At 42.0% G+C, this 27,398-nt stretch overlaps 1 protein-coding gene across 1 annotated transcript; it reads right to left on the bottom strand.

The window, feature by feature from the left end:
* Positions 1–7,471: 7,471 nt before the first annotated feature.
* Ercc6l (ERCC excision repair 6 like DNA helicase) lies at positions 7,472–27,320 on the bottom strand. The gene is made up of 2 exons (XM_004872662.4): positions 27,126–27,320; positions 7,472–11,729 (listed from the first exon to the last, which is right to left on the bottom strand). Exons 1-2 carry the CDS (start codon positions 27,191–27,193, stop codon positions 8,084–8,086), a joined length of 3,714 nt encoding a protein of 1,237 aa, XP_004872719.1. The 5' UTR covers positions 27,194–27,320; the 3' UTR covers positions 7,472–8,083.
* Between the last annotated feature and the right edge of the window lie 78 nt (positions 27,321–27,398).

Here is a 27,398-nt window from a genome sequence, read left to right on the forward strand (position 1 = left end):
CATCAATATTCTATATATCTATTTTTAAAAGTTTTTAAATGCCATATTTATGACATACATGAAATTATAAAGAATAATGTAGGGCCGGGGATTTAGCTCAATGGTTCTGCCACCTGCCTCGAAAGCGCAAGGTCCCGAGTTCGATCCCCAGTACCAAAAAAAAAGAATAAATACTGCTTTAGAGGGCTGGGTGTGGTGGCACACAGCTGTAATCCCATCTTTTGAGAGCTAAGGCAGGAGGAGCACCATGAGTTCAAAACCAGCCTGGGCTACATAGTGAGACCCTGTCTCAGAAAAACCTCTGCTTCAGAAATAAAACTGCCAACACAACTATGGGATTCTTAATAGTGATTCTTTTAACACACTATATTTTCTCCTTCAGCTACATCTGTCTAACATTGTGGCTACATTTTCCAAACTTACATATGATGGCAATTTTGCGCAGACATCTGAGTTTCCCATTTTAGAAGTTTCTGAGCACCCCAGCAGCTTTATGCCTTCATGAAATTTTCTCCACTGAGCAGGTATGTCAGTATGATACAGAGATGTTTAAATAGTAGGTGAAGAAACTACTTATTCAAGTAGTATGAAATAAGATGAAACTACCTTAAAAACAGTATTTAAAGGGCTGGGGATGTATGTGGCTCAGTGGTACAGCACTTGTCTAGCATGTACAAGGCCCTGGTGCCACCCCCCCCAAAAAAGAAAAAACTGGTAAAAATAAAACCCCACATTCAAAGCAATGTCAAAGTAATGGCAAGAAATTCTGAAAATCTTCAAGAATTTTTTTTTTTCAGTACTGGTGATCAAACTCAGGACCTTGCACTTGCAAGGCAGGCATGGTGCCACTGAGCTAAATCCCTGGCCCTACTTCAAGAATTCTTGAAAATTATAAAAGTTTTTTAAGCTGAAGACACTGCCTTGCCAGATTCTTTTGCCCAGAACATTTGTTCCCCCAGGATACTAAGTGACTGCCTTTTTGCATGAATGTCACCAGAAAGGAAGAAAGCCAGCGAGCTGGGAAGGTAAAACAGGAAAAGCAGACCAAGTTCTATGGCATGGGGAGAGGTCAGTTGTAACTAGCCTGTGAAGAACTGAGGCAGGAATGAGCCTGTGACACTGTGAATCTTTGGGAAATTAGCTTTGGACTGGCAACTAAGATTTCGATGGAGTTGGTAAAGGAAAAACACTTAAGGATTTATACATATTATAACATACTAATTTCTTTTTTTTAAGGTTAGAAAAATTACTTTCTGAAGCCTTAAGAATAATTAAACTATAATCCAGGTTTAAACTTAATAGTTCAATTCTAAAATAAAAGTCATACTCCTTTCTCTCTCTCCCTCTTTCCTTTTTTTTGAGACAAAGTCTCACTATGTAGCCCAGGCTGGCCTCAAACCCACAGCAATCCTCCTGCCTCAGCCTCCCACAGTTATGTGCCACCACACCCAGCCTTCATTTCATTCTTAAATCCTCATCTTTTCCATTATGTTTCATGATTAAGATGGATGTGGTGGCACACACCTATACTCCACTCTGGAGACTAAGGCAGGAGGATCACCATGAGTTCAAGGCCAGCCTGGACTACACAGTTTAAGAACAGCCTGAATTACATGGCAAGACCCTGTCTCAAAAAAACAAAACAAATTTCTTTAATAGTGAAATAATTTCTAATTGAAACAAAAATGAATCCTGGCATGGTGGCACAGGTCTGTAATCCCAGCTACTTGGGAGGCTGGGGCAAGAGGATCACAAATTCAAGGTCAGCCTGGACAATTTAGCAACATCTTGACTCAAATTTTTTTTAAATGGCTGGGGATGTGGCTCTGGGCAAGGCTCTGGGTTCAGTCCCCAATACAGTGAATCAGTTCATCAACTTGATTCTTTCCACATTTCTTTTCTTTTTTTTTTCGGTACTAGGGATTGAACTCAGGACCTTGCACTTGGGAGGCAGGTGCAGTGCCACTGAGCTAAATCCTGTCCCTCTTTCCACATTTCTGGTCGCAAACTGAATTGGAAAAGAAATGAATCAAATTTCCCCATAAGGTCAACATTAAACCTACCCATTGAATTTGATTGTTTGCAACCAGAATTGTAGAAAGAATTAAGTTCATACAAAACCTCAGTTGCCCGTGAACTAGCACAAACAATCAACAAGTCTGATCTCTTCTTATTAAAAAGGTTCTGCACAGCAAGGGAAACCACCAGCAGTGTGAAGAGACAACACACAATGTGGGAAAAAAATCTTCACCTGCTCTTCCTCAGACAAAGGTCTACTATCTCGAATCTATAAAGAACTTAAAAAGATCAGACCTCCCAAATTTAAAGACCCAATCCAAAAATGGGCATCTGAAATGAACAGACATTTCTCAGACAAAGAACTGAAATAACAAATACAAGAAAAAATGTTCAACATCACTGGTCATTCGAGAGATGCAAATGAAAACAACGCTGAGATTCTACCTCACTCCAGAAAGAATGGCTGCTATCATGAAATCAACCAATAACAAATGCTGGCAGGGCTGTGGGGAAAGAGGAACCCTGCTCCACTGCTGGTGGGAGTATAGACTGGTGCCACGACTGTGGAAATCAGTATGGAGATACCTCAAAGAACTAGGACTGGAAGTCCCATTTGACCCCACTGTTCCACTGCTGGAGATCTTCCCCAGAGAATTAAAAGTATCATACCACAGTGATATATGTGCACCCATGTTCATAGCAGCACAATTTGTAATAGCTAAAACTTGGAAACAGCCCAAATGCCCATCAGCTGAAGACTGGATAAAGAAAATGTGGTTTTTTAAAAAATAAAATAGAGTACTACTCAGTCATAAAAAATGAGAAACTAGAGACATTTATAGCTAAATGGATCCACATTGAGGCGATACTCTTAAGTGAAATAGAGGATACACATGTATAAATACTGAATAGTTTCTCTAGTGTGAGAAACTGAAAGTGTAAATAAGGAGTAAAAGGTATAATAGATAATGTGAAATAGGAAGAAAAGGGGCTAAGGGGAAGTGGGAGGGGCAGGGGAAAGGAAAGAAGGGAATGGAATATGAGAAAATGAAAACCTGGAAACAAAGTCTTTGTAAATAGGGAGGGATGGAGGGGTTGAAGGGAGGGCTGGGCAAGGGTGAAAAATAAGAACCAAGAGAGATTATGTAAAGGTGCAAATTTCCAATGATGAATGTCATTGTATACCTAAAATGTACCAATGATTAGCATGAATAATCGATAATGCAAAATAGGAAAATGTCCAAATGGGTAGGGGTAGTGGGAGGGGCAGGGGAAAGGAAAGAAGGGAAAGGAAAAATGATGAGAAATGGAAAAAAATGGAAACAAAGTCTTTGTAAATAGGGAAGGGTGGAGGGGATGAAGGGAGGGCTAGGAATGGGGAAAAAATAACCAAGATGCATCATGTAAAAGTACTAAGAAAACAGTACAAAGAATAAGTGAATCAAATAGTTGGTTTTTTGAAGGATTAAATAAAATTGAACAACCCTTAGCCAACCTTATCAAAAAAAAGGGAAAGACTCAACTCCATGCAATTAGGAATGAAAAGGGTGAAATCACAACAGATCCTGCAGCAATCCGGAAGATCATCAATACCTACTTCGAGAACCTGTATTCTAATAAGATGGAAAACACAGATGAAATGGACAGATTCCTAGATACATATCGGGCCGGGGATTTAGCTCAGTGGTTCCGGCGCCTGCCTCGCAAGCACAAGGTCCTGAGTTCGATCTCCGGTACCAAAAAAAAAAAAAAAAAAAAAAAGATACATATGAATTACCAAAGCTAAATCAAGAAGATATAAAAATTCTAAACCAGTATCAGTCAATGAAATTGAAGATGTAATTAAGAAACTATCAACAACAAAAAGCCCAGGCTCTGACTGATTCACTGCTGAGTTCTACAAGAAATTTAGAGAAGACCTAACGCCACTGCTTCTCAAATGCTAATGAAATTGAAAGGGAAGAAATACTCCCAGATTCATTCCTGGAAGCAAACATTACCCTGATACCAAAACCAGAGAAGGATCCAACCAAAAAAGAGAACTATAGGCCAATCTCCCTAATGAATATAGACGGAAAAATCCTCAAAAAGATACTAGCAAACAGAATGCAGCAAATCATCAAGATTATACATCACGACTAAGGATTCATCCCAGGGATGTAGGAGTGGTTCAACATACACAAATCAATATATGTAATACACTATATTAACAGAGTCAAGGACAAAAACCATATGATCCTCTCAATAGATGCAGAAAAAGCATTTGACAAAGTCCAGCACCCATTCGTTAAAAACCCTACAGAAAATTGCAATAATCTTTATCTCAATCTGATAAAAGCCATCCACAGATCAACAGCCAACATCATCCTAAATGGACAAAAACTAAAAGCTTTCACTCTAAAATCAGGAAAAAGACAAAGATGTCCACTGTCACCATTGTTATTCAGCATAGTTCTGGAAACGTTAGCCAGAACAATTAGACAAGAGAAAGAAATAAAAGCAATAAGGACAGGAAAGGAAGAAGTTAATTTATCATTATTTGACATGATATTCTGTATAAAAGACCCCAAAAACTCCACCAAAAGACTTCTAGATTTAATAACCAAATACAGTTGCATAGCTGGATACAAAATCAGCATGCAAAAATCAATAGCTTTCCTGTACACAACTCACTGAGAGAACAATTAGTGAAACCACACCTTTCACAATAGCATCCAAAAAAATGAACTACCTAGGAATCAAAGCTGTGAAGGAAGTAAAAGACCTTTACATGGAAAACTATAGCATTCTGAAAAAGGAGATCAAAGAAGATAATCAGAAAATGAAAAGATATATCTTGTTCTTGGGTAGGAAGAATATAGTGAAAATAGCCATACTTCCAAAATTGTTACACACATTTTATGCAATTCCAATCAAAATTCCAATAGCATACCTCACAGAACTAGAGAAACACATGGATACTCTTTGCACCCTCCCCTGTATCTTGCCCTAAGCATCCCTTCCATTTGGCCATTCCAGAGCAGTATTCTCTAAACTGTTAATAGCATGAAACCAAATAATAAAAAGAATGAAACAATATTACATGTACTGATATGGAATACTTTCTAAGATATATTAGGTGAAAAAAGTAAATGCAGACAATGTGGGAAGAGTTCCACCCATGTAGGGTTTCAGAAGACAACTGATAAAAGCAATCACTGAGGGAAAGTGGCTTTGGGATAAGAATAAAAGGAATACTCACTGAGTAGCACTTCTTTTTCATTTTTTTATCATGTTCATATATCTTTACAAAAATAAATTTTAATTTTTTAATGAAAAAGGATCTACAGGTTTGAATCTGGAGAGGTAATTGCAATGTATAAAGAATAAAAAGTTGCAGAGTAATCTATTCACAATATAACCCCATTTATGTTAAGACACTAAAACCAAGAAGTATGGATAAAAAATAAACAATATAAGCAAACTATTTTTATGAGTTCTGTGAGCTGGCCTAGCAAATTATCAAACTGGGGGGGATGTTCTTAGGAACCTGATTTGTAGAAATCAGAAGTGTGGGTAACTGAGAACAAATACTTGGCAGTTGCCATCTGAAGTGAAGGCAGTCTTGTGTAATTTACCAGATGGAGGGTCCCCTGGGGATTTTTTCCAAGTTCTTAGTGTACTAGACAAAGAATCAGACAAAAGACACAAGTGTACATTTACTGAAGGGAGAAGAGGTGGCCTCTGCAGGGCATGACCAGGCTGGTGAACAGATTCACAGAAAACCTGAGGATAAGGGAAAGGGACATTTTGCATCCAAAATTCCTGGATTGGCTTTCCCCTCATGCAAATAAGGCATTGGGATAATTTTCCTAGCAAAAAACTCACTTGGTCTGGTGCCAGATTTAAACTGCCTTATCAAAAGAGTCACTTGGTGCTGGAGATTTAGCTCAGTGGTTCCGGCCCCTGCCCAAGTGCAAAGACCTGAGTTCAATCCCTGGTACCAAAAAAAAAAAAAGTCACTTGGCTTCCCACCAGATCTAAATAAAGGATTGAAAATACTGCTGATCGGTTCCATGTACAGTGCTCAGGAACTATAGATTTTGGTTCCTTTGTTATGCACATCTTCCGGGTTTTTATGACTTTTGACACATTCCATCCAGTTAATTGTCTGGTTTGCCTCAGCCCTAATCTGTCTCAGGATTGAGCCGTAAAACCTGTGGAGTCTCATGCTAATGCTGGTATCTTAGTCAATTTCTCATTACTGGTACAAAATACCCCATACCCACAAGTTAAAGGAAGAAAGGTTTTTTTGGGTTTTTCTCAGTACCGGGGATTGAACTCCGGACCTTGCGCTTGCAAGGCAGACGGCGGAACCACTGAGCTAAATCCCCAGCTCAAAAGGTTTATTTTAGCTCAGTCTGTAAGGGTTTCAGTCCATAGCGGGCTGGTTCAAAGGCAGGGTGGCGTAGCAGAGGAGAAAACAGTTCATGGCATGGTAGACAGGAAGAAGCCAGACTTCCTTCTTCATTCCCTTTTTATTCCATCCAGGCTGTATAAGCCTATTGGTTGGTTCCACTCACAGCCAGGGTGGGTCTTCCCTCTTCAGTGAATCCATGATCCACATCCAGAACTATGCTAAACCAATCAGTGGACAGATCCAGTATCAGACGCCCATGATACAGTCACTCCCAAAAGCCCCACCTATGAGTGCATGAGGCTTTGGGGGGACATCTAGATAATAAGCCATAACAGCTGGATAGTGTCAGTATTGAATTATAGGACACTGGTTGGTGTCCAGAGAATTGGAGAATTGCTTTGTTTGGAAAACCTCTACACATTTGGTGTCAGAAGTATTAGGAGTAAAAGCAGCTGTGTATTATAGTGGCTTTTCATTATGTAATTCAAGGTTAAAAATATTTTTCATGCCTTATTATATCAGCATGGGCAGGTCACAGTCTCACTGAGCCTTAGAAGTTTCCTGAAATGAAAAATGAAAATGCTACTATCTTAAAGGATTATGGCAAGGATTAAATAATAAGCCCTTATAAAGCACCCAATGCACAGTAGATACTTGATAAGCAATTCCCTTTTTCTAGCAACAGAATAGAGTGCTATGCTGTACTTTATGTTCCCGAGTGCAAATGAAACTTCTGTCCTGTTTACAACCCAAAGACAGAATGTGATGATCTATGTCAAAACAGACAGCAGATAGCTAGTTTGGAGAAAAGGAGAATGTGTGTGTAATGGTGAGTGAGGAATGGATTAGTGGTCAGCAAAGTGACCTGGGGCAGGCAACCAATGAGAATGAAAGCTAGCACAGGTACCTTCTATGTTAAAGTGAAAGCATAAGCCTTAATGGAGATGTTTTAGATTTGGAATGTACTGACAAGCTCTAGCCTGAACTAAGGTATTTCCATATGCATTTTCCAGTATCATCTCAGTGAAAGAAAGTAAATGGAAAAGAAAACACTTGAGAAAAGTAACTTTAATTGTCTTATCTGAATTGTGATATACAGAAGTAATCCCTTTTAGTGTAAAATAGAATAATTTTACTAAAACTTCAGGCTGGGTGTGGTGGTGTACACATATAATCCCAGCACCCTGAGAGGATGAGGCACGAAGACTGCAAGTTTGAGCCCAACCTGGACAACATGGGGACTTAGCAAGACCCTGTCTCAGCATAAAAAAAATGACTTTAAGACCTAGTATTACCAAAAAACCCCCAAAAGACACAGTTCCTTAAGTTTATAGTATGCCTAAAAGAAAAAATATTCAAGTGAAGAAATAGTAACCTGATGCTCAGAAAAATAATATATTGGGGGAGGGGGAACAGGAGCTAGGAGGCAGAGGCAGAACTTGCTTTATGAGATCTTTCTTGCTTAAGCACAAATGCTTCATGCTGCCAAAGGACACAAGGAAACAAAAATCGACTCATTCGGTTCCACTTTAAAAATGCAATAAACAAATGGGCATGATGCACACCTGTAATGCAGAACTCAGGAGACTAAATCAAGTTATAGTAGGACTCTATCTCAAAAGACAAACAAAACCCCCACAAAACCACAACAAATAGATCACAACTTCAAGTGTTGCTAAGTTGCTTATACAAACTCAAAGTCATAAGCATGACTTCAGGATCAGAACTTTTTATATCAAGCGCTTTAACTAGGCAGTTTAAGGCCTCCTGTATTTTCCCACACTGTTTCAGTTCTTTTCCTTGAGTTATAAGAGTCTCATAATCATTTGCAGCTTCCATTGCCTTATCTTGGGGAGAATCAACCACGAGCCCAGCAGACAAAGGGTCAGGAGAACCAGGAGAGGTTGGTAGGCTGGAGTCTAGTGGCTTAGACACAGTTAGCCCACCAGACTTATTTTCTGCAGATGGCCTTTCTCCAGAAGGATCTTCTGTATGCTCTGAAGCTTTGTCACTGCTTTCTTCTGCTCCTTCCTTCAGATCATCTCCAGTGCCCTCTGCTTTACTGTTGTCAAGTCTTTCCTCCATATCCTCCACATGGTCTAAAACCACATTAATCAGAGACCTTCTAGAAGCTAGAGATCTCCTAGGGTTTACAGACTTATTTATACTATCAGATATTTTGGGTGAAAAGAATCTTCCAGGTAGACTGTCATCTTTGGGAGTAGAAGCATCAAATTGTTTCACAGATGAGAAATGATAGAGAGACGTGCTGAATGGACTTATGCTTGAAGTACCTTTAAAAGAATCATCTTCATCTTCATCATCTGAAACGATCCTTCTAGCTTTGCTTCTGTTTTTAACATTAACTACCACTTCTTCTGGGTCATTGTCTTTCTTAGAAGAATCCAAATTGCTGTGCACAGACTCTGCACTACAGTTAGCTGCAGAGCCACACAAGCTATTTTCTTTCTCAACATACTCCAAAGACTGAGTGGAGAGATTTTGTGTATTGTCTGCAGAGTCTTCCAGGAAAAGATTGAAGTCGCAAGCATACTGAGGCAAAGATGCTACAGGTTCCCCTTCTGACTTGGCCTCATTTGCTTGGGCACCCTGCAGTACACTATGGGATGCTGACAATTCATTAGATATTTCAATAACAGATACATTTGATTTTGTGTTTTGATTTTCATTTGTTATGGGATTGCTGGGCCAGATACTATAGTGATCGAAAATCTTATCATCCTGTAGATCTAGATTTGGTGCAAGATCAGCTTTGACTGATTGGCTAGCTAAATAATTAAAACTTCCCAAGGGGTTCTCTTGCAGTGCCTCTTGCTCAGGCTCTTCTTGTAATGACTTTTTTTGCAGAGCCTCGTTTTCAACCGCAAAGCTTTTTGCGGTTCCCTGTAATGAGGCAGTCCAGATTTCTTCTACACTTCCAAACTCCTTGGTTAATGTAGCTACAGAGTCAGTATGAAATGTATTTTCACATGAATGCATACTATCTTGTAGCATGGTCATATGCATCTTTACACTGGAGAAGTCTTGATCCTCAATGCTTAAATTTGCCATTTGAAAACTGATAACTCCTTCCTGGGTAGGATGAGTAGTTGTAAGAGATGAAGGCCAGTGTTGTGGTTTCTTCAATTCAGGGCATTTCTTCTTTGTTTGAGAAAAAAACAAAGGTGCTGTTGGCCAGGCCCCCTCATTTCCAGTTCTTTGTTTTTCCACTGTATTTTGAGACTCGAATTCAACAAGGAATTGAGCTTTCTGAACTCTTTGCTGAATATACTGAGATTCTTCTATCACATCGAGCTCTTCTTTAACAGACAGATCACGTGTATATATCAAATCATGGTCTGAGATTCCAGCTATTCCCAGAGAGTGTAGGTAGGTAATGTGTTCATCTAGGGTCTTATCAGATCTCCTTTGAGCAGCATGCAGTGACTGAAGCTGCAACTGAGTTGCAGAGTTCTGGAGATCCTCAACTGTAAAGAGCTCTCTTAATTCTTGTTTATTGAAATAGCGGTATGGATTCTTCTTATCACCAGTAGTTTGTCTGATTAATGAGCCCTTGAAAACCTGTCTTCTGTATATTTTTTCCTCTACAGTCCCACAAGTGATTAGCCTATAAACCACAACATTTTCTTTTTGTCCAATTCGGTAAACCCTATCCACAGCTTGAGCATCAGTTGCGGGATTCCAGCTAGGGTCAAAAATGACCACTCTAGTTGCTGCAGTTAATGTTAAGCCAACACCACCGACTTGAGTGGTAAGCAGAAAAACAGAATAATCTTTATTTTGCTGGAATAAGTTAATCCTTTTTTCTCGTTCCAAAAGATGAGTAACTGTGCCATCAATTCGCAATATCTTAAAATGTTTATTCCTTAAGAGGCGTTCAATGATGTTTAGAATTTGTCTTGATTGAGAAAATACTAGAGTTTGATGCCCTTCATCTCGCAGTCTCTTCAGCAAGTCAATTAAGAATATCATTTTTCCAGATTCTTCCATCAGTGTATCATCAGTTACATGAGCAATGGCATCCACATCTGAGGAATCTTCCTCATTTCCATCTTGACCAGAGATTTTGGCAGTCCCTAGATGCAGCAAATGACAAACCCGTGTAGACAGAAGCCTAGGATGATCACACAACTTCTTTAAGACTCCTAACTCAGCCAAGGGTGAGCGTGTCTCCATTAACAACTCCTTGATGTGATCTAAAGACACAAATTTCCTGTATATTTCTTCTTGTAAAGGTACAAGACGTATCCAAATAATTAAATCATTTTTCCTGGAAAGAGAAGGCATTTCACAGATGGCATCAACACCTGAATTCTTTTCAGTGGGTCTGACCTCTGGGATGTTTGACTTTGTCTTCTGTACTTCTTCTTTAGTCCTCCTGAGAAAATAGGGTTTTATTATTTCCATCAAGTTTTCAGATATCTTAAGTCCCAAGGCTTTTTCCCCTGGAGTAGCATCCTTCTCTCTTGCTCTAACAATAGGATTTTCATACTCCATTTTAAAAGTTTTTAATGTTCCTAGCAGGGATCCTTGGCAAGCAAAGTCAAATAGGGACCATAGTTCCTGTAAATTATTCTGAATTGGGGTTCCTGTGAGGAGGAGGCGATTACTTGCGGGGATAGCACGAGCACATATTGCTGATTTAGTAGATGAGCTCTTTATTTTATGTGCTTCATCAAGGATGACATAGTCCCACACAAATACTTGGCCATTACAGCTTGAAAGCTGCTGCCAATTGTTGATTAACATTTGATATGTAGTGATAACAACACCATTCCTTTGCTGAACCCGGTTGAGGCTTCTGGTACGTTCATCCTTGCTAGGGCCGTGAAAAGTTTTGACTCTCATTCCTGGAGTCCATTTAGAAAATTCTTTTACCCACATGCTGATGAGATTGGTTGGCATGATTAACAGCGCATGATTCACAAGTGAAGCATCAAACATACCAGAGAGAAAAGCAATAATTTGAACAGTCTTCCCCAATCCCATATCATCTGCCAAGATACCTCCTTTTCTTTTATCCTTGTATAGACTGTAGAGGAAAGCTACACCTTCCTTCTGGTGCTCAAATAGTTGGTTGTACAGTTCTCGATAAAGTAGCAGGCCAGAGTTGCACACATCTGTAAATTCATCATCTTCATGTTCTTCCAACTCTTCCAAGGCTTCCTGTAGTTTCTGGATTCTGCTCATTAGCTTTTCATTGGGAAAAATGTCCTTTGCAAAACTGAAAAGCTTAAGTGCTTCCTCCAGATCTCCATTCTTAGTTGCTTCTTTGGCCTCTTTCACATATCTACAAAAAAGATTAAAAAAAATTATACACATAACATCAAAAGGAAATAGATTGAACATTCAGTATTCAGTCTAAGAAAGCTTTAGAGTTCATTTCAGAATCTAAACTGTAGCTGGGTTTTTAACATCCTCAATTCTGGATGGGAAAGATTAGCACAGAAGATGCCAAAGAAAGCCATCATATGTAAAGAATTTTCTAAACTTAACAGAAAAACCGTATAATCCAGTTAGGAAAAGACAAAAGACATGCACAGAAATTTCACTGGAGAAGATATATAGATGCCATATAAGTACACAAAAAGATCACCAACATCACTTAGCCATTAAGGATGTGTCAATTAAAGCCACAATGAGCTGGGCATGGTGACACACACCCTGTCCAGCACATGGGAGTCTAAGGCAGGAGGATCACCATGAGTTTAAGGCCAGCCTGGGCTACATAGTGAGTTCAAGGCCAGCCTGAGCTACATACTGAGACCCTGTCTCTAAAACCACAGCGAGAGCTTGGGATGTAGTTCACTGATAAAGCACTTGCCTAGCATGTATAAGATCCTGGGTTCAATTCCTAGGATTACAGAAGGGGAGGGGAGGGGATGGGAGGAGAGAAGAGAGGGGGAGGGGGAGGAAGAAAAGCAGCAGCAGTAGTAGCAGCAGCTGCTGCCATCACTTAAGCAAATAGCCAGGTGCAATGGCACAGGTCTATAATCCCAGCAATGTAGGAGGTTGAGGCAGGAGGATCTTTTTTTTTTTTTTTTGAGGCAGGGTCTCCCTCTGTAGTTCAGCCTGGCCCTGAACTCACTATGTACCTCAGGCTGGCTTCAAATTCGTGAAGATCCTCCTGCCTCAGCCTCCCAAGTGCTGGGATTATAGGCATGAGCCACCATGCCCAGCCAGATACAGGAGAATCTTGAGTTTGAGGTCAACCTGAGCTACATAGTGACTTCAAGGACAGTCTGGACTACACAGCAAGACCCTGTCTCAAAAAACCGAAACTAAACCAAAACAAAACAAAAGAGAATAAGAACTGAGCGCTTGCTTGGTGTGTGTGGGGGTAACATCCCTGCATATCTGGGTCAGAAGTGACCTATGTTACAACGTATTTCACAGAATTAGCAAAAACAATCTTAAAATTCATTTGGAACCAGAAGAGACCTAGAATAGCAAAGGCAATCCTGGGCAACAAAGACAAGGCAGGGGACATCACAATCCCTGACCTGAAATTACACTACAAAGCTACTGTGATAAAAACAACATGGTACTTGCAAAAGAACAGACCCAAGGATCAATGGAACAGACTAGAGGATACAGAAACAACTCCAGACATACTCAGCCACCTTATCTTTGACAAAGAAGCCAAATAGCCTCATTGGAAGAAAGATACCCTCTTTAATAAATGGTGCTGGAAATACTGGCTTTCCACATGCTGAAGATTGAAACTAGATGCATATCTTTCACCATGCACTAATCTAAAATCAAAATGGATCAAAGATCTAAATATTAAAACAGAAACACTAAATCTCCTGGAAGAGAGAATAGGTAGAATGCTTGAGGACATAGGAGTAGGCAAAGACTTCATGAACTAAACCCAGATTGCATGGAAAATGCTACAAAGAATCAACAACTGGGACCTTATCTTATTAAAAAGCATTTGCATAGAAAGAGAAACCACCAACAGAGTGAAGAGACAACCCACAGTGTGGAAAAATTTTTACCAGCTATTCAGATAAAGAACTATTATCTAGAATATATAAAGAACTCAAAAAACCAGACCCCCCCCCCCAAATTTAAAGACCCAATCCAAAAATGGGCATCTGAAATGAAGACACTTCTCAGATGAAGAATTAGAAACAGCAAATAAATATATGAAAAAATGTTCAACATCACTGGTCATTCATGAAATGCAAATTAAAACAAATACTGAGATGGGCTAGGGATTTAGCTCAGTGGTGCCGCGCCTGCCTTGCAAGTGCAAGGTCCTGAGTTCGATCCTCCTCGGTACCAAAAAAACAAAAAAAACAAAACACTGAGATTCCATCTCACTTCAGAAAGAATGGCTGCTATCCAGAAATCAACCAATAACAAATGCTGGAGGCTGTGGGGACAAAGGAACCCTTCTCCACTGTTGGTGGGAGTGTAGACTGGTGCAACCACTGTGGAAATCAGTGTGGAGCATCTTCAAACAACTAACATTAGAGGTTCCATTTGACCCAGCTATCTCTCTTCTAGATATCATCCCGGAAGAATTAAAAGCATCATGCCACAATGATATATGCACATTTATGTTTATAGCAGCACAGTGTGTAATAGCTAAATCTTGGAAACAGCTCAAATACCCATCAGCTGATGAGTGGATAAAGAAGATGTGGGGGTTTTTTATACAATGGAGTACTACTCAGCCATAAAGAAGGATGAGATTGAGACATTTCTAGCTAAGTAGATGTACCTTTAGACCATACTCTTAAGTGAAATAAATTGGACGCACATGTTTAAATACTGCATTGTTTCACTAGTGTGAGAAACTGAAAGTAGAAATAAGGACTGAAATGTATAATAGATGTTGGGAAATGGGAAGAAAGTGTTTAAAAGAAAAGGGGAACAAGGGAGGAAGGAGGGGAAAGGGAAGTAGGGACAAGAAAAAAATAGAAGGAAAAAATGGAAACAAAGCTTTTGTATATAAGGAGGAAAGAGAGGTTGGAGGGGGGAATGGGGAAAAAAGCAAGATATATCATGTACAGATACAAATTCCCTATGATGAATGTTATTATGTATATCTAAAATGTACCATAAATGTTTTGCTAAAAAAATGCACAAATAGAGAAACCTATATATACATAGGAAGAAGATTAGTGGTTGCAGATGAAGGGGGCAAAAAGGAAATGAGAGTTATGGCTAAAAAAAAATTTTTTTTTTGCACGGCACAGGGGATTGAACCTGGAATCTCATGCATGCTAGGCAAATACTCTACCACTGAGCTACATCCTCAGCCTTTTTAAAACTTTATTTGCCAGGGCCGGGGATGTAGCTCAGTGGTTCTGGCTCCTGCCTCATAAGCACAAGTTCCCGAGTTTGATCACCGGTACCAAAAAACAAAACAAAACAAAACAAAAAAAACCAAAAACCAACCAACAAAGAAACAAACACCCCCCCCCAAAAAAAACCAAAAAAACCCCAAAACTTTATTTGCCCAGGCTGGCATCAAATTTGCGATCCCCCTGCCTCAGCCTCAGAGTAGCTGGGATTATAGTTGTGCATCAATGTGCCTAGGTGAGGTTTGAAGGGTAGTAAAAATGTTCTAAAATTGACTGTGGTGATAGATACACAATTTGATGAATAAACTAAATGCCACTGAATTGTACATTTTAAATGAGTGAATTTTAAAAAATGAGTGAATTATATGTATGGTGTATGAACTATATTTCAATAAAGTTGTTGAGCCTGGAGTGGTGGTGCATGCCTGTAATCCCAACACTCAGGAAGTTGAGGCTGGAGGATCACCATGAGTTCGAGGCCAGCCTGGTCTACATAGTGAATTCCAGACCAGGCTGAACTACATAGCAAGACCCCGTCTCAACAAACAAACAAACAAACAAATCAATAAAGCTGTTGAGACAGAAAAAAGCAGAAAGCCACGAAGAGGGGAGAGCACACAAAAGATCCAGCAAACTAGGAAGAGAACAAATGAGGAAAACAGAGGAGAGAGAACAGAGAAGTATTAAAAAAAACCCAAAAAACAAAAAAACCACCCTCCAAGGGCCGGTGATTTAGCTCAGTGGCACTGCACCTGCCTCGTAAGTGCAAGGTCCTGAGTTCGATCCCCAGTAGTGGGAGGAAAAAGAAAACAACACTCCAATAGCTGAGTGTGGTGAACATGCCTGTAATCCCAGCACTCAGGAGGCTGAGGCAGGAAGATTGCTGCAAGTTCGAGGATAGCATGAACTACATCGTGAGCTCAAGGCCAGCCTGGACTGCATAGCAAGGCCCTGTCTGAAAAAAACCCCAAAAAAACAGAAAATAAACAAAAAGAATAAGAAAACAGATCATAAAAGCCAGCTATAAAAAAGAAAAAACCAAAGATAATATGAAAGTAAAGCGATACTCTCACTAGACAAGAGGACGTGAATAAGAGGGAAGGGTGGCATGGAGGGTAATGGGATCTATACGACCAAAATAATGTTACACATATATATGAAAAAAAAGCTGGATGTGGTGGTGTATACCGGTAGCCCCATCTACTCAGTAGACAAAGACAGGACTGCTTGAGCCAATGAGTTTGAGATAGCTTGGGCAACATAGTGGACCCCTGTCTTCAAAAAATAAAAAAATCAGCAAGGCTTGGTGGTGCATGTCTGTAGTCCCAGCTACTTGGGAAGGTGAGGCAGGATGATCACAAGTTCCAAGCCAGCCCAGGCAATTTAGTAAGACCCTGTCTGTAAATAAATTTTTTTTTGGTACCAGGGATCAAACTAGGGACCTTGCGCTTGCAAGGCAGGTGGCGGAACCACTGAGCTAAATCCCCGGCCCTGTAAATAAAATTTTAAAAAGAGGGACAGAGCCTGGTGTAGTATTATGGCTTGTACCTAGATGTCCCCCCAAAACCTCATGCAGTTGTATGGGCTTTTTGGAGGTGGCTGAATCTAGAGTGTGTGATGCTGGGATTAAGGGTGCCCCACCCTGGTTATGAGTGCTACCCACCCAAGGGCAGGTAGCCTAGAATATAAGGGACAGAAAGAAGGCTGCTGGCTGCTTCCACTTTTTTGCTACTTGTCTGCTGCTGCCTCCTGCCTGCTCTGCAGTGCCCCTCTGCCATGCCATCCTGCCTTGGAGCTAGCCACCTATGGACTGAAACCTCTGTAAACTATGAGCCGAAATAAACCTTTTCTTGTTTAACTTTGGATATTGGGTATTTTGCCTCAGCAACGCAAAAAGTAACTAAGACACCTAGTTATGCGCCAGGCCCTGGGTTCAATCCTTAGTACCATAAAATAAAACAGAACACCCTCCCAAACTTTATACAGTATGAAAAAGAGAAAGCCTGTATTACAGAGATGGTGTATGATAGAAAAACTGAATAGACAGTGAATGGCGTTAAGAGAAAATGTTGTGAAAAATAGGTTTCAAAAAAAGGTGTTTTGACAGGAAGACAGTGCTGTGGAAAAGGTAACAGAGAAAATATACACAACAAAGAGACTGTGTGTGACAGTGTGTGGGCAACAAGGTATATGTGCTGGCACAGAGAGAACAGGCCAATGAGCAACAGACAGTGGGCAAGAGAGTAGGTGACTGATAGAGCGAGCAAATGGGTGACAGAATGCTGACAGACAAAGCAGCCAAAAAAGAGGGGAACAGGGTGGGCAAAGGAGAAACAATGATGTGTGACAGGGAAGATGTGGACAGAGAAGATAGGAGAAAGGAGGGCAACAAAGAGAAAGGATGGAGGTGACAAGAAGAGAATGCACAAGAGGCCAATAGAGTGGGCAATACAGACTGAGGATGGCTCACACAGTGAAGTGGACAGTGGAGACACAGGGTGAGTAACATAGGAAAAAAATGAAGGCAATGACGAGGGAGGGTGGGCAGTAGAGTGGACTGGGTGACAAAGCAAGAGGAGGCAAACCAGGCACAGTGGCACATGACTAATCATAGCACTGAGGATAATCACAGCTGATATAGAAGGATCACAAGTTCAAGCCCAGCCTGGGCAATTTAGCAAACCTGTCTCAAAAGTAAAAAATAAAAAACAGCTGGGGATGTAGCTCCAGTGGTAGAAGAGAGCACACCTAGGTTTAATCCCCAGTACCATAAAAGAAAGGGCTGGGGATTTAGCTCGGTGGCACCGCGCCTGCCTCACAAGTGCAAGGTCCTGAGTTCGATCCCTGGTACCAGAAAAAAAAGAAAAAAAACCTACTTTTCCCAGTACCACAAAAGAAAGGGAGAACAACAGAATGTACATGTGGGCAAAAGAGACAGTGAGAGAGGGCAACTGAAAGATACAAGAGAATGAGTGACAGACACAGTGAGCAGGACAACAGTAAAGAAGGGGGTGACTCACAGAAGACTAGATAGGTGACAACAAGCATGGACAGTAGAGAATGCAAGCAGACAAGTGACAGAGCCACAGTAAGTTTCAGAGACAGAAGGTGGGCAACATAGAGAGTGGGTGGCTCTCCAATCATTATTGCCTTTCAGTTCCAAATCCCACCCCCCAAGTCTGATTGTTGGTGGTGCTGGGGGTTGAACCAAGCCCTTTTTATTTTGAGACAGGGTCTTACTAAGTCACTAAGTTGCCCAGGCTGGTCTTGAACTTGTGATCATCCTGCCTCAGAGTTCTGGGATTAGAATATGCCACCATGCCTGTCTCCAGATTCACCTTCCCATACCTGCTCTGTGCTGACAGAATAAGTGTCCCTTCTTTGCAGTGAACACCATAGCAAGCTTCTCAGCAGAGTGCTGGTAGATGTTTCCAGCTGCTGTAGGTGAGGATGATATCCTGTGGAGCTCGCTCCTAGCCACACAGAGCAAGCAGATCCTCAATGACCCCGAGCCCCGGCTGGCCTAGGGTAACCTTCTCAAGCACACTCTACACATATCAGTTTCTGGAGACCTCCCACCTGCCATAGGAGCCAGTGCCCTCTGCAAGGCCTGAAGCTCCCATTCCTGGACCCCCAGCTCTCCAGCATGTCACACCTCTGGCTGCTGTCCAGTGGTCCTGGAACTGCGCACCAGCTCCAGCCTGGCAAAACCAGCAAGTGGCTCTGTTAGCCAGTGGGCTGACCCACATCCTCTCTAAGGAGTCTGAACTTCCTACAAATTTGCTTTTCCTTGAAGAATCTCCCTTAGCCCAGGTACCATCCGGAGTTCCCTCAGACCTGATTGCAGGAGATCAGCTTGAAACCGCACTGATCAGGTTTTAGATATTATTATATGTGCTGCTGAAGCGAGCACTAGGTTTTAGATATTATTGATCTGGCTTAGGGATTCAGATATTGATTAAGATTATGAGTCACTTCAAGGTCTAAGTGTGACTTGCTAATTGAGCCTTTCACTGGTGTACAGAGACAGACTTCCCTAACCCAACGGTCATAACTGAGATCTTAATGATCAATGAGACTGTGATGTCTTCAATAGCAAGAAAACATTACAGTTGAGGAATTATGACTCTGTGCAGCCATTTTCCCAGATCAAATGCTAGCTAAAGATAATGCAGGTGGCTTGCTAGCTATGACCTGCAAGATAGCACAGGTGGCTTGTTAACTGTGACCTGTCCTTTACAAGTATACATAGCTACTCACCTTTTCCAAGCCTGGTTCATTAGTGCATTAGTTCTGCTATTCCCTACATCTGCCTTCACACCCCTTTGCTATGTTGTATAATCATAAATACTGACCAATACAGAGCTTATGGTCTTATCCAGAATAGAGCTAAGATCAGGTGGTCTTAGCCAGGAGAGAGCTAGATCTATTCTCAGCCCCCCCCAGTAATAAACTATTATTCATTATTCTTTATTCCGTGTTCTTTGTATGTTATTCTTTTATCCCCTGCTGTACCCTCATCAGGCATCCACCAAAACTAACTGGTGGTTGGGCAACAGACCTGACACCTGATCTCATTCATCTGTTAGGGATCTCATATCAGTTTAATAATTCTTTATATTAAATTCCTGTTTCGATCTACTGAGTGGTTTCTATCTGCTGACTGAACCCAGAATGATGCAGTGAAAGAAGGGAAAAGAGGGTGAGAAATGAGACAGTGGGTGACAGGAAAAGGGTGGGCAACAGAAAGAAAATGGATGATAGAGGCAGAAGTGGAGACCATGAGTGACCAAGAAAGGGAGAAGGGGTGACTAGGGAACAGAGAGTGGGGAGGATGGCAGAGTGACAAGAGGTGGGATGGCAGAGAGCAAGAGGATGGCAAGTAAAATAAACAAAAGCTAGTCAGTAGGTGAAAGTGTGAACAGGTGGGTGTCACAAGAGAGGTGGGTGATAGGGAGAGAGACAGAAACAGAACATGAATGCCAGAAAGGGAGTGTGAGCAGCAGAGGGTGCACAAGAGAAGAGCTGATGGTCAAGGGAGAACATGAGTGACACAGTGTGCCCGAGACACTGTATGTGACAGACGATGAAGGTGTGTGACAATGTGTGCAAGCTGGGCATGATAGTGCATGCCTGAAATCCTAGCTGCTCTGGAGGCTGAGGCAGGAGGATCACGAGTTTGAGGCCAGCCTAGGCAACTTAGCAACAACCTGTCTCAAAAGTAAACAAATAAGAGCTGGAGATGTAGCTCAGGGTGAAGGCCTTGGGTTCAATCCCCAATACTGGGAAAGGATGGGAAGGGAAGGGAACAGAGGAAGAGAGGGAGGGAAGTGTGACAGCAGCAGATTCAGAGTGCTCTTTCAGTGCTTATACAATAGAGACACAGAAAGGGAAGGAAAGTCGCAGAAAAAGGGTGAGAGTATGAGTATGAGAGAGTAGGACTGTGTCAAAGAGCAGAATTAGGAACAACAGAGAAGTGGATACTTTGGGGGGGGTGTGGATTTATAAGGATAAGAGAGACTAGGAGAAACAAAGATTGTGAGAGGAGAGGTGATGAGATGGACCCAGGAGAGAATAAAAGGTACAGAAAGGATAAGGATTATGAGAGGAGGGAGTGACTGCTGCAGGGTGTGGGGAAACAGGGATTGTTTGAGAATGTTCGGGAGAGAAATGGTGGAACCAAGGGAGAGGTGTCAGTGCGAGGCAGTGTTGGGGAATCAGTGCAAGCAGAGAGGGTCCACTAGCTTCCTCAGGGAAGGGGAGAGGAACTAAAGGTTCTAAGCCTCATTACTATCTGCTGCCATTTTCTATATGAAAACAGTGAGGTTCAGGATAGTCAAGAGACTTGCTTGAAGTCACTGTTATTGTTTATATCTAGATGTTCCCCCAAAGCCTCATGAGATTATAGGTGGGGCTTCAGGGAGGTGACTGGTTCCTGAGGGCATGATTATGCATCAGTGTGAATTTATAAATGTGAGGTTGGAAAGTAAAGCCTGGTTGGAGGTGGGTCAACTGAGCATGGCCTGAGCATGGAAAGGTCTATCTTCCTCCCTCCTTATAAGAGACAGAAAATCAAAAAACTCTACCACCATGGGTTTCCTTCAAGCCAGTACATGTCTGTGAGATAGGTAAGAGAGAATGAAGACCTGAGAGAAGAAGCTGGGTCTTGGGCTGATCCAAGCTGCTCTAGGAAGCAAAGACAAAAGACTCCAAGGACATCCAGTGTTTACTCATTATAAGAGTGGGAAGAATGGAACTGGGCAGGCCTCAGGACACTTGCTGATAACAGTATCACAAGCAAGGGCACTAGCATAATATCTCTCTCTCTCTCTCTCTCTCTCTCTCTCTATATATATATATATATATACACCATATCTTTTATAGAAGAGAACAAATGGTTAATTCAGAGGGGAAGCATTTAGTTGGAGTCAGTTGACCTTGGCTATAAGTGAACTCAGCCAAGCTCTGTTACAAGCCCTGTTACTTTTTTTTTTTTTTGATACCAGGGATTGAACTCAGGACCTTCCACTTTCCAGGCAGGCGGTGGCACCACTGAGCTAAATCCCCGGCCAAGCCCTGTTACTTTTAATGCAATATAGCTGAGTTACGAAGGGGCAAGAAGCTTGTGCCACTTATAGCTTGCTAATATTGGGCAGAGGTATCTGCTATACCTCCTCCCTTGAGCTCTCTGCTTCCCACTGCTATGCCATGAGCCGTTTCTCCTCTGCCATGCTGACCTGCCTTGGAACCAGTGGAGACTATGGACTGAGCCAAAATAAATCTCTCCTCTAAGTTGTGGGTGCCCAGTGTCTAGTGTGGTGTCTCAGCTACGAGAAAATAACTAAGTTACCAAGCTAGTAAGCACCAGAGTCCATAATTTTTTTTTTTTTGGTGGTGCTGGAGATGGAAACCAGGGCCTGGAGTATGCTAGGCAACTGCTCTACCATTAAGCTACACCCCATTGTGGAAAAAAGTAATCTTTTCTGTCAAAGGAATTAAAATAACTCCATTTTGTAATAATCCCTTTTTTTAAAAGAGAGGGTCTCATTGTGTAGTTCAGGCTGGCCTTGGACTCATTATGTAGCCCAGGCTGGCCTTGAACTCGAGGAGATCCTCCTGCCTCAGCCTCCCAAGTGCTGAGATCACAGGTGTGCGCCAACACACCCGGCAAGAATCCCTATTTTTGTACAGTCTTATTTTTGTAAAATATATGTGTGCTTGTTTCACCATTTCTTGAAAACTTGAGACAAAGGTCTACGGTGTCTGTCCACTTGCCATAAAACTTTGTAACAAAGGGTTTTCTGAATCACAGAATTTGCTCTGCCTAGCAACCATGACCTCATTAAATTAGTCAATTGGGTTAAATTGTGAGTCCCAACAATGGAGCGGGACACAGTGAGGACAGTGTGTCAGAGATAAAACTCAGGTAAACTACCTCAGTGTGCTTGCTTGCCTTTGTCCAGCTGCGCACTCTTCTGCAGGAATAAAATTTGCCTTGCCAAGAAACTTTCAAAAGTTTGTTTTCCTTTGTCATTGCAACACCAGAAAATTCATGCCCAACACCTCCCACCCCAAAGGCAGTAATCTGAATCTAAATGACCCAATTTGAGGTGCGGGTATAGCTTAATGGTAGTATGTTTGCCTGGCACGCATAAGGTCCTGGGTTTAATCCTCAGTACTGCAAAAAATAAAATAAAAGGACCTCGGCCGGGGATTTAGCGAAGTGGTTCCACTGCCTGCCTCGCAAGTGCAAGGTCCCAAGTTCAATCCCCAGTAGCAAAAAAACAAATAAATAAAATTTTAAAAAAAGGACCCAACTCTAAAGCTAGTACCCTACTATACTATATAGCCTCTCAGTTTTCCCCAAGTCATCCTTAAGGAAGTCATTTAACTAGTCCAAAGATATGCTTACTCCTCTATAAGGAGACATTCTGACTTTTAACAGCCTTAAAAATATTCTTTATTTTTAAAAAGCCAGGCATGTTGTACACATCTGTAATCCCAGCACTCAAGAGGCTGAGGCAGGACGATCACCGAGTTGGAGGCCAGCCTGGACTACATAGTGAGTCCAAGGCTAGCCTGAACTACACAGCAAGACCCTGTCTCAAAAAACAAAAAATTAAATTAAATTAAAATTTAAAACCAGAAAAAAATTCTTTATTTGAAAGGGGAAACAACTACTTTACTGTCCCAATTCATTTCTTTGTACTACATCAAAATTTAAAACTTTTAGCAGGTGGTACTGTCCCTTGCCTGTAGTCCTAAGCTATTCAAGAGGCTGAGGCAGGTAGACTGGAAGCTGGACAACTAAGCAAGAACTGTCTCAAAATAAAATAACTGGGGTCTGGGGATTTAGCTCAGTGGTTTCGCCGCCTGCTGCGCAAGCACAAGGACCAGAGTTCAATCCCCGGTTCCAAAAAAAACAAGCAAAATAAAATAACTGGGCATGGTGGCGCATGCCTGTAAACACCCTGGGAGGCTGAGGCAGGAAGACCCCAAGTTCCATCCCAGCCTGGACAAGTTAGTGACTAAGTAAAACCCTGTCTCAAAATAAAAAATAAAAAGGGCTAGGGATGTAGCTCAATGCGAAGGCCCTGGATTCAATCCCCAGTATTGCCAAAAAATTAAAAGGGCTGGGTATGTAGCTCAGTGGTAGAGTTCCTAGAATGTGTGAGACCCTAGCTTTAATCCCCAGCATCACACACACACACACACACACAACTTTTGTGCAATACAGATTAACTCTACCCTCATTTAAACCTCTTTTGGGTCTTCCAACCATCCAAGGGCACAGACTGCCTGGAGAATGCATTCAAACAATGGACTGACAATACTGATGGCTCTGTGTAACAGTCCCTCTGGTTGAAAGCGTGCAGAGCTACCTCAGGCAAAGAGCTCAAAGGTGGAGGGAATGGAGGGAGAGAGCAAAAGGACCTAGGCAGCCTGCTGTACCTACAGATATCAGACTGAGATCCCCCACCCCAACAGCAATGATTTTGGAAAAAAAATCACAAGTTCTCTTCATTGGTTCAGATTGTGGAGCCTATGTCTCGATATCTCCGAGACTGCTTCTTCTTTGCATGGTCCTCTGCTGGTGGGGATGGGTATCCAGGAGTCCCCTCTCGCCTGGGTACATACACCCCAGCCTGCTGATGAATAAGTTGTTTGTATTATTTGAGGAAGCCAGGCTGTTCTGTGAATAAAATGAATGTATGTTTGTGTCAAGGGGGAAAATATTCTCTCTACATAAAGGACATAATCAACACAATAAAAAGACAACCTATACAATAATTTTTAGGGGGTTGTACTGGGGATTAAAACCAGGACCTTCATCCTGAGAGACACCCCAGCCCATTTTTTAATTGTTATTTTGAGACAGGGCCTTGCTAAGTCACTGAGTTGCCTAGGCTGGGCTCAAGCTTGAGATCTTCCTGCCTCAACTTTCCAGAGTACTGAAATTATAGGCATCGCCAGGTATGGTGCTGCACGCCTGTGATCTCTGTACTTGGGAGGCTGAGGTAGGAGGATCACAACAAATTCAAGGTCAGTCTAGGCTGCACAGTGAGTTCAAGGCCAGCCTCAACTATATAGCAAGACCCTGTCTCAAAAAACAAAACAAGGCTGGGTGTGATGCTGCACACCTGTAATCCCAACACTCAAGAAGCTGCAGCAGGAAGATTTCCAAGACAGCCTTAGCTACATGGTGAACTCAAGGCCTGCCTGGCTTGCATAATGAGGCCGTCTCACACATACAAAAAAATTAAAATAGCCAAAATTAAAATGAAAATTAATTTTAAAATGAAATTACAGCTGCGCATGGTGGTACATGTCTGTAATCCCAGCACTTGGGAGGCTGAGGCAGGAGGATCATTTTGAGTTCAAGGCTAGCCTGGGCTACATAGTGAGTTCAAGGCCAGCTTACACTATTCAGTAAGACCTTGTCTCAGGGAAAGAAAAAAGAAATTATAAGCACATGCCAACATGCCTAGCATAATAAAAATTTTTTAAAGGGATAAAAAGGCAGCCCAAGGGCTGGGCATTTAGTTCAGTGGCACTGCACCTGCCTCACAAGCAAAAGGCCCTGAGTTCGAGCCCCGATACAAAACAAAACAAAGGCAGCCCAACATGGTAGCACATGCCTGTAATCCCAGTTAGTTGGGATGGTGAGGCAAGAGGCAAGTTCAAGGTTAGCCTGGACAACTTAGGAGACCATGCCTTGGTTTTTGTTTTGTTTTATTTTTTGCGGTACCAGGAATTGAACTCAGGACCTTGCACTTGCCAGGCATGCGTGGCGCCACTGAGCCACATCCTGGGCCCTGGTGACCATCTCTTAAAAATTAAAAATAGGGCCCGGGATGTAGCTCAGTGGTTCCACTGCCTGCCTCTCAAGCGCAAGGTCCCGAGTTTGATCCCCGGTACCAAAATAAAATAAAAAATAGAAGCCAGGCGTGGTGGTGCATGCCTGTAATCCCAGCCCTTGGGAATATGATGCAGGAAGATGACTGCGAGTTCGAGGCCAGCCTGGGCTATACAATGAGTTCAAGGCCAGCTTGAACTACAAAGGGAGACCCTGTCTCAAAAAAAAAAAATTAAAAATACAACTACCATACCATTCAGCAATCTCCCTTCTAGGTATATAGCTAAAGGATTTGAAATCAGTACGCCAAAGAGGTGTCTGCAATGTACATGTACCAATTCCCTACAATGAATGTAATCATTGTTTACTGCAAACGTGTACTAATAAAGGTTAAAAAAGGGCCGGTGATTTAGCTCAGTGGTCCTGCTGCCTGCCTCGAAAGTGCAAGGACCCAAGTTTGATCCCTGGTACTAAAAAAAAAAGGGTATCTGCAGTCCTATGTTCACTGCAGAATCATTCACAGTTCAAGATACAGAAACAGCCAAGTGCAGTGGGGCAGGCTTGTAATCCTAGCACTCTGGGAGGTTTGAGACAGAAGGATCAAAAGTTCCAGCTCAGCTTGGGCAATTTTACAATTAGTCAGACACTATCTCAAAATAAAAAGAGCTGGGGATTTTTCTTGGTGTGAAGATGTTGGGTTCAATCCTCGGTAAGGCAAAAAAAAAATATATATATATATATACATAACCTGCCTATCAACAGATAGATAAATCCATGAATATACATACAATGGAGTATTACTCAGCCTTAAAAAGGATCCTTGTAACATGATACAACACAGATGAACACTTAAGACCCTGTGCTCAGAGAGATAAAAGATATTTAATGTAGTCAAATTCATGGAGACATACAGAAGAATGATGGTTACTAGGGGCTGGGAAAGGGGGAAATGAAGAGTTGTTTAATGAGTATACTGTAGTTTTAGTTTTACAAGGTAAGAGTTACACAACAAACACCACTGAAATTGTTAAGAAGGTAAATCTTACATGTATTTTACTACAATTTTCTAAAAATTTAAAATGCTCATTGCAGCAACAACCACGCGCCCCACTCAATCATCTGGTGAATGCTTATTCGTTTCTCAAAACACAGCTCAAATGTTTCCTCCCCTCTGGTGAGGTCTTCCCTTAGCTCAGTGACTTTTATAGTTGGCCATTCATAGCCAAGAGTGGTGGCACAAGCTTGTAATCCTAGCACTCCAGAGGCTGAGGCAGGAGGATCGCTCTAAATTCAAAGCCAGACTGGGCTACATAATGAGTTCAAGCGCAGCCTGAACTATATAGCGAGACCCTGTCTCAAAATAAGAAGAGGCAAAGGGCCGGGGATTTAGCTCAGTGGTTCCGCTGCCCTACCTCGCAAGCGCAAGGTCCCAAGTTGGATCCCCGGTACCAAAAAAAATAATAATAATTATAATAAGAGGCAGGATATATCATGTACAGGTGCAAATTCCCTATGATGAGTGTTAACATCATGTATATCTAAAATGTACCAATAAATGTTTTGCTAAAAAAACACAAACATATAGTTGGCCATTCTCTACCTTGAACATTTAATAGCTTACAAGAATTAGCAAACATTATAGAAGTACTGTATCGGTTTACAGGTTCATTTGCATTTCCATCTCGATTACATGCAATTTGCGACTAGGAGCATGTTTTATTCATTTCTACCACCTATGCCTGGGGCTTGGTAGGTTGGAAAGACTCAAGTTGAAGTTCTAGCTCTAAAAGAACTCTTATGATAGATTATTTTGCACGTGGGGCGTAGGCACAGGGTCTCCCCAGGTTAGAAATCTGCTCAGCGTACAGAACCGATTTCAGGCCCTACTCCAGGGGTGCGGGCGCGCTTCTCGTTTCAGCAGTTTTGGGCGTTGGGAGGGTCTGGGGGCCAGCCCACCCCCCATCCTCCTCCAGACTCTGCGACCTAGATCCGCCTGGCGGCCCAAACATACCTCAGATAACGGGCAGCCTGTTCTGAGCTCAAGGTCTCAGCTTCCGCCAAACCTCGGTAAGCCTCCATGACACTCGGTTTGAATTCCAGATGCCTTGGCGGGAGCGCAAACGCGGTGTCAAGGCCAACCGTCAGCCTCGAAATGGGCCAATCGGCCGGGCCACCGCCTGGCCCCGCCCATGAAGGTCGTACGCCCGCTCCTACGCGCACTGACGCCCAGAGCCAATCGCGGCCCGCAGGCGGAGCGGAGGGTACTACGTCATCCTGTGACCTT

This window comes from Heterocephalus glaber, unplaced genomic scaffold, assembly GCF_053883595.1.
Source record: "Heterocephalus glaber isolate CG9 unplaced genomic scaffold, H.glaber_assembly_v1.0 deba00001145, whole genome shotgun sequence".
In the NCBI taxonomy this organism is placed as follows: Eukaryota; Metazoa; Chordata; class Mammalia; order Rodentia; family Bathyergidae; genus Heterocephalus; species Heterocephalus glaber.

Excerpts from the sequence above, each read along its gene's own strand:
- Ercc6l (XM_004872662.4), bottom strand. The coding sequence starts at position 27,193 with ATGGAGGCTTACCGAGGTTTGGCGGAAGCTGAGACCTTGAGCTCAGAA. Across the intron at positions 11,730-27,125 it reads CAGGCTGCCCGTTATCTGAG|ATATGTGAAAGAGGCCAAAG; the intron begins GTATGTTTGGGC and ends TCTTTTTTGTAG.